Genomic DNA, 7223 nt, shown 5'->3' on the forward strand with positions numbered 1-7223 from the left:
TGCGTCTGAGAAAACATACATAGATTGAGCTGTGAATCTCACCCCCCAGCCCAGTACAAATGCTGCTTTGTCATGATGCGCTCTCATTAAGCAAGTACAGTGTATAATTGATACATTTTGATATGGTACTAGCGCCCCTAACTGAGCTGGGTCTTGCTCCTACTAGAGATAAGAAAACTGCCTTTATTAAAACACAAAAATTAAATGTGCTTCTTCTTCTTCTTTTTAACTAGCGTCACTATTTACAGCCACTAGTGGCTGTTCAACTAACATTTGACACAAACAGTACCAAAGAAGATGTAACAGTTGACTGCAAGATCGAGGGAGCAGAGAATTTAAAAAACCAAGATGAACGTGACAAGTTTCTGGGACGTGTTTCCTTCAAATTTCTGATATCTAAATAGAAGTCGTCGGTATCTTCGCCAAGTAAACTTGTGGTCTGTTTTTTTAAATTTTGTTTTTTTAATATCAGCGGGACCTGCCATTCTGGGATATGAGACCACCTTTGAGAAGCTTGGGGTGAGGGTAGCATAATAATGTGCTTCCAAATCATGTTTTAAATCCCTGACAAAGTAACTGCCTGTCATGCTTTTGCCTGCCCTGTTGGACCAGTGTACAGACATAGTTTGTCATTTTATAGGGACCTGTAAATAGCTTCCAAACATGTAATAACGGTGGTCTTGTCCTAATCCAAAATGTGGGCTTTATCCCCAAGTGAGTGTCTCAGATGTAATGTTCTGTGCTATGTAAATATTGTATTGGTTTAACACTGGTTTAATTGTCATATCAATACCAACACAGTTTTAGAGAGAGACTTTAAAACTACCTGACCCAACATAGTGAGTTGTGTTTGTGCAGACATGCCTTAAGTCCTATATTGAGTGGGAGGGAGTGGGGAAATTAAAGTGGATTTTAAATGTTAGTATTGATTTTTGACATTATTTAAGTACTGAACTAGTCTGTTGTGCTTGTCATTGTGCAGGTATTGTGTGTATGCGTAATGTTTGGTCTAGATTTGATATTTTAGTTAAGTACTTGAGTGTCATCGTATTAATTGCTTGCTATATGTGGAGCACAGATAAAACCAATACAATGTCACTTTTAAAACATTTTAGTTGAGAACTATCAGTATGAAACAATTTCTTTAAGATGTTTATGGTTTAGAAATCTTGTAACAATTGTACTACAAAGCTGCTTGAAAGAAAAGACCTCACTATGTGGGAGTAGACTTACACTTTACAATAAAATAAAATAAAAATCCCTGAGTGGACAAATGTCTGTTTAAAATTTTAAAGCTCATTGAGGACGTTGTCTTGATTAAACATTCCTTTGTTTAATTTATATAGCTTCAGATGGGTTTTGTTCTCTGTAACTGGTATATACTATTGAGTTTTGCAGTCCAGGAGGCAGAAGAGTATGCACACATTCTTTTTTAACCTTCTAAACCTGGTGTGTCAAACTGCTGGCCCACGGGCTGGATCAGGCCTATGGAGGTGAACTGACCATCCCGCATGAGGTCAGGATGAGCCCCGCTGCCATTGCTCCCCCCTTACCCAGCTTCTGCAGAAGAGTCAGCACGTGTACTTATTTCTCTCCCACCAGCAGGCTTCCTTCTTCCCTCCGCCAGTACCAGTCAGTCAGTCTCTCTCTCTCTCTCTCTCTTCACCACCCTGTCTGGCAGTTTTAGCCATGAATTGCTTGCTTCCTCCTCGCAGCTGCCACTCTCCTCCCCTCTGACTCCAGTGTGGAAATGCAAAGCACTACCCCAGAAGAGGGAGACAGGAGATGTGGGGGGGGGGGCTAGGATTTTGTTTGTTTGTGTTTGTTTGTTTGTATACCGCCTTTCATTAAAACAATCCCAAGGCGGTTTACACAAAAATGAAAAAAAAGACTATAAAAATGACAAAATATTAAGCTAAAATATAAAACAAATCTGACAATAAGCAGCAGCAGCACAGGGCACTCTTTCTCTGGGCAGAGGAGCGGGGAGAAGAAGAAAGAGGGATGAGTGGAGGGTATGGGAGTGGGGGAAAGGAGCTCTGCTTTTCTTGGGGCATGATCTGGAACTTTTAAGCTGATTGAGTGTTAAAAATCTGTTGAAAACATTAACAGTTCAAATATTATTATTTTCAGAATCAGGAAATCAGATATTCAGGATTTCTTCAAAAAACAAAAATTATTTAGATTTTTCCTGAGCATATTCTGGTGTAAAAGTAGTGCATTCAGCTAATCTACGTGGCAGAGGAAGGGAGGGAGTAAGAGAGTGAGAGGAATGGGAGGGGAGGAGAAAGAAGCTGGTGCGAGGTGATGGAAGATGGTGCAAAGCTATGTGCGGCCCTCCAGAGCTACATCAGAATTGGATCTGGCCCACCACCCGATTAACACCCCTGTTCTAAACCATGTTTCAGTAGACAGAGACTACATTTGATTTCCAGAAACAAATTCAGTAGTACCCAGCAACCCCTCTTGTGAGATTGAATTGGATCACTTTCAAGTTTGTTATTTCTGAGGATGTGGACATATTGCTTCAGACTGTACATGCCACCACCTGCTCTCTTGACCCTTACCCAACTTGGCTTATTTCATCTGGCAATCGTATTATCGGAGAGGGTCTGGTAAATATAAATGCTTCTCTGAGGGAGGGCAGGATGCCTCCTTGTCTTAAGGAGGCTATTATTAGACCTTATTTGAAGAAATCTGCACTGGCTCTTCAGAGTTAGCTAAGATTAGACTTGTCTCTAATCTTCCTTGGTTGGGCAAGGTGATTGAGCGAGTGGTTGCTTTTCAGCTCCAGGCAGTTTTGGATGACACAGATTAATTAGATCCTTTCCAGACTGGCTTCCAGGTGGGCTATGGGGTTGAGACTTCCTTGGTTGGCCCAGTGGATGATCTCTAATTGGCTGTTGACAGAGGGAGTGTGACTCTGCTAATCCTTTTGGATCTCTCAGCAGCTTTCAATACCATTGACCATGGTATCTTGCTGGGTCATTTGAAGGAGGTGGGTTTATGTGGCACTGTTTTACAGTGGTAAAACACCGAAACCACTGGAAGAGATTGTCAGGAAGTTTGGTGTAGGATGCTATCAATATGCTTATGACACCCAGATCTATTTCTCCATATCAACTTCATCAGGAAATGGCATGACCCCCCTAAGTGCCTGCCTCGAGGCGATGTTGGGCTGGATGAGCAATAACAAGCTGAAACTGAATCCTAACAAGACAGAGGTGCTGGCTGTAGGGGGTCGGGATCTGAGAAATGGTTTAGATCTGCCTGTTTTGGATGGGTTACACTCCCCCTAAAAAGTTCATAGTCTGGGAGTGCTCCTGGATCCCAAACTCTCCCTGGTTTCTCAATGCTGTTGCCAGGAGTGCTTTTTATTGGCTTTGGCTGATACATCAGATATGCCCATTTCTGGAGACAAATGACCTTAAAACGATGGTACATATGCTGGTAACCTCTAGGCTTGACTACTGTAATGCACTCTATGTGGAGCTTCCTTTGTATGAAGTTTGGAAACTACTATTTGTACAGAATGCGGCAGCCAGATTGGTCTCTGGGTTTACCTGAAGGGACCATCTAACATCTATTCTAAAAGAACTGCACTGTCTGCTGATTTGATTCTGAACGAAATATAAAGTGCTCGTTATTTCCTATAAGGACCTTAATGTCTAGGTCCAGGTTACTTAAGAGAGTGCCTTCTCCATTGTGAACCCTGTCGCCTATTAAGATCATCTGGAGAGGTCCAGTTATGGTTGCCACCAACTCGTTTGATGGCAACTGGGGACCAGGCCTTCTCTGTGGCTGCCCCAGAGCTTTAGAATGCACTCCCTGTTGAAATAAGAGCATCTCCTTCTCTGTTTGCTTTTAGGAGGACCCTGAAGATGTACCTGTTTTCCCAAACTTTTAACGGAATTTTAAATTTTAATGTGTGTTTTTATCTATTGTAATTTTTGTTTTTATGAATTAAAAAAAATGTTTTTTTTATATTTTAATCTGTACACCACCTAGAGATTTCTATACTAGGCAGTATAGAAATTCAATCAATCAATCAATCAATCAAGTAGTTCATAATGCATATTCAAATATACTAATAAATCCATCATTTCCAATATTTTAAATCTAATCAAATTTAGAACAAAGCTGCAGGACATGAATCAAAAGCCCTTCTAGGAAAGGTCATCAATTGTCTTGAAGATATCACCCATATTAGGTAAAACTAGGCCTCCCTAAAGAGAGAGAGAGAGAGAGAGAGACTTGACTTCTCTGCCAAGCTATTGTTTGCTCAACTCTTTTTCTTCTTCTTCTTCTTATTTGCTTAACATTTGACCTGAAGAAGGGTGTTGGAGAACTTGAAAACTTTAGAACATAAGAACATTTCAGAACATTTAGAACATGACTCTCTTTGCCTTGGCTGGCTGAGCTCCCACTGACTGAGCCTCCCAGTTGCGTCTTCCCCTCCACCTCTCCCCACTCGGGCTCGTGAAGGATAGAATCATCTCCCTCCATTCACTGCTGCATTCACCTCTCCCCACCTGCCACTTGGGTTCTTCTGAAGGGGAGAATCGTCTCCCTCCAAGAGTCCATGTGGGATTGGCAGCAGCGAATGAGACTCTCAGAGGGAGATGATTCCCTCTTTCAGAAGAGCCCGAGCGGCGGGCAGGGAGAGGTGGAGGCACCTCTCAGGCTCTGCAGCAACAAATGGAAGGAGACGATTCCCTTCTCCAGAAGAGTCCTTGACAGGCGGGGAGAGGTGGAGGGCGTGAGGCAGCAATTGGGAAAGGTGGGGGGAGGGACCACAGCCAAAGTGAGAGGCAGTTTGGGGAAACTGTGCGGAGGGCTTGGGGTAGGGGTGCGCCTGAGGAACGGTGCATAGCACCTCTCCATTGGCTGTTGCTGGTGTCTACCTTATGCTTCTTTAGTTCTTCTAGACTGTGAGCCCTTTGGGGACAGGGAACCACCTAATTTATTTTCTAAGTAACCGCTTTGAGAATTTTGATTAAAGCAGTATAATAAATACTTGTAGTAGTTTTGTTCTGTGAATGCTTTTTAAATGCTTCTGTTCACTTGCTTTATATGGAAACAAATGCTCTTGGATAATTCCAGATTGCCTGGAATGCTTGAAACAAATGTGTCGATCTGCAAACAATCAAAACTTGTATTGCTGCAAGTTAGAATCCCTTCACTAAAGCAGGATACATAAACACAAACTGCAAGTCAGTCTTCACATATTAAGGGTTGTGAATCTCTCAGATCTGAAGAATTGAGCCATTTTACCTCCTCCTTGCTGTGCTCACTTACTATATAAAATATAGGTAAAAGGAGATAGATGCTTCAAAGCAAGCCATCTAGACTGTTCAATAGAGAAAATAAGAACATAAGAGTTTTGATGGATCAGGCCCAAAGCCCATCTAGTCCAGCATCCTATCTTGCACTTCCTGTGTACGGTGACCAAAACTGTACACTAGTCCAGATGTGAACACACCATCGATTTGTATAAGGGCAGTAACCTTAAGTGGAGCAGCGGGAAAATGCTTGACTAACAAGCAGAAGGTTGCTGGTTTGAATCTCCACTGGTACTATATCAGTCAGCAGCGATATAGGAAGATGCTGAAAGGCATCATCTCATACTGCACGGGAGGAGGCAATGGTAAACCCCTCCTGTATTCTACCAAAGAAAACCACATGGTTCTGTGGGCGCCTTGAGTCAACACTGACTTGACGGCACACTTTACCTTTATTATAATATTAGCATTTTTATTTTCAATCCCTATCTTAATGATTCCTAGAATGGAACTTGCCTTTTTCACAGCTGCCGCACACTGAGTTGACACTTCCAACAAACTGTCCACCACGACCCAAAGATCTCTCTCCTGGTCAATCACTGACAGCTCAGATTCCATCAGCATATATGTGAAGTCAGCAGGGGAGGGGGCACTTCCCAGTGTATTGCACAGAGTGCCACATGTATGACTATTTGCTCCATGGGCAATCAATCAATCAAAGTTTATTTCGGTCTATGACCAGCACAACAAGAGGGGGGGGGGAAACAATACAATTAAAATATAAATAATTTAAAAAACAAACAAACAAGTCAACAGTCTAACCCATCAACAATACTATAACTGAAAGGTTATAGAGCAGCACTAGGACTGTTAATTAAAAACTGGCGCACTCTTCGAGCTGCTGCACAAAAGCCCGCCACTTTCCGAGTAATGGCAGGTATGCTGTCCTCAAGCAGGAAAGCCACTTGTTGGCTAGGCACATTTCCTGGGAAACGAGCCAACAGTGGAGATATTAGTTCTAAACGTAAGTCCCTATAAAAGGAGCAATAAAGCAAAACATGTTCGATTGTTTCAATTTCCCCATCACCACAGGGGCATAGACGCTCCGCATAAGGAGTCCCACTGTAGCAACCTTCAAGGACACCAGAGGGAAGGCATCTACATCTGGCCTGTGTAAAAGCCAACCTATATCTGGGGATGTCTAATTGTTGCAGATAAGATAAAGGAGCAACAAGGTACCTTGTGGTATCGTTACAGTAGAAACCCGGAGACTTAGATAAGTCTTCCTGCCGCTCCGTGTCTAATATTTTCTGTTTCACCAAGGCACGGGCTTGTGATACTTCCATTTTGAGCAGGGTAAGTGGAAGCAACCCCAATGTTGCCAGTTTAGTAAATATTCTGCATTCCCAGGAGGCATGAAATTACAAGATTCTCACATTACATGTGAGAAATACTAAACTACCATGGGAGGGAGGGATTTTAATCCAGTAAAAAATCGTAAGTATCCAATATCTAGCCTCCACCTTCACTAGACCCGTCTCCAGTCTCAATCTGGCATTAGAGACACAACCGGGGGGGGGGGGTTGAAAGTACAGCTCTAAGAAGTTTAGATTGAATTCTTTCACAGAGCCCCTGGTGGTGCAGTGGTAAAACTGCCGCCCTGTAACCAGAAGGTTACAAGTTCGATCCTGACCAGGGGTTCAAGGTTGACTCAGCCTTCCATCCTTCCGAGGTCGGTAAAATGAGTACCCAGAATGTTGGGGGCAATATGCTAAATCATTGTAAACCGCTTAGAGAGCTCTGGCTATAGAGTGGTATATAAATGTAAGTGCTATAGTGCTATTTCCACCTGCTGAAAACTAGATAAAGGCCCTAGCTGTGCACCATATGTAAGCTGAGCAAGAGATTTGGCAAGAAAAAGCTTGATAGCAGAGGGTATAG

The 7223-nt window shown here is 42.7% G+C and overlaps 1 protein-coding gene across 2 annotated transcripts in view; it reads left to right on the top strand.

The window, feature by feature from the left end:
* Positions 1-1341, top strand: part of ATP1B3 (ATPase Na+/K+ transporting subunit beta 3) — a 66333-nt gene extending 64992 nt beyond the window's left edge. For both annotated transcript variants that reach the window (XM_053307768.1, XM_053307767.1), the window contains exon 7: positions 234-1341. In XM_053307768.1, coding sequence (XP_053163743.1) covers positions 234-404 — 171 coding nt within the window. In that variant the 3' untranslated portion in view covers positions 405-1341. The remainder of the gene's footprint in view (positions 1-233) is intronic.
* The last annotated feature ends 5882 nt before the right edge of the window (positions 1342-7223 follow it).

This window comes from Hemicordylus capensis, chromosome 3 (assembly GCF_027244095.1).
Source record: "Hemicordylus capensis ecotype Gifberg chromosome 3, rHemCap1.1.pri, whole genome shotgun sequence".
In the NCBI taxonomy this organism is placed as follows: domain Eukaryota; kingdom Metazoa; phylum Chordata; class Lepidosauria; order Squamata; family Cordylidae; genus Hemicordylus; species Hemicordylus capensis.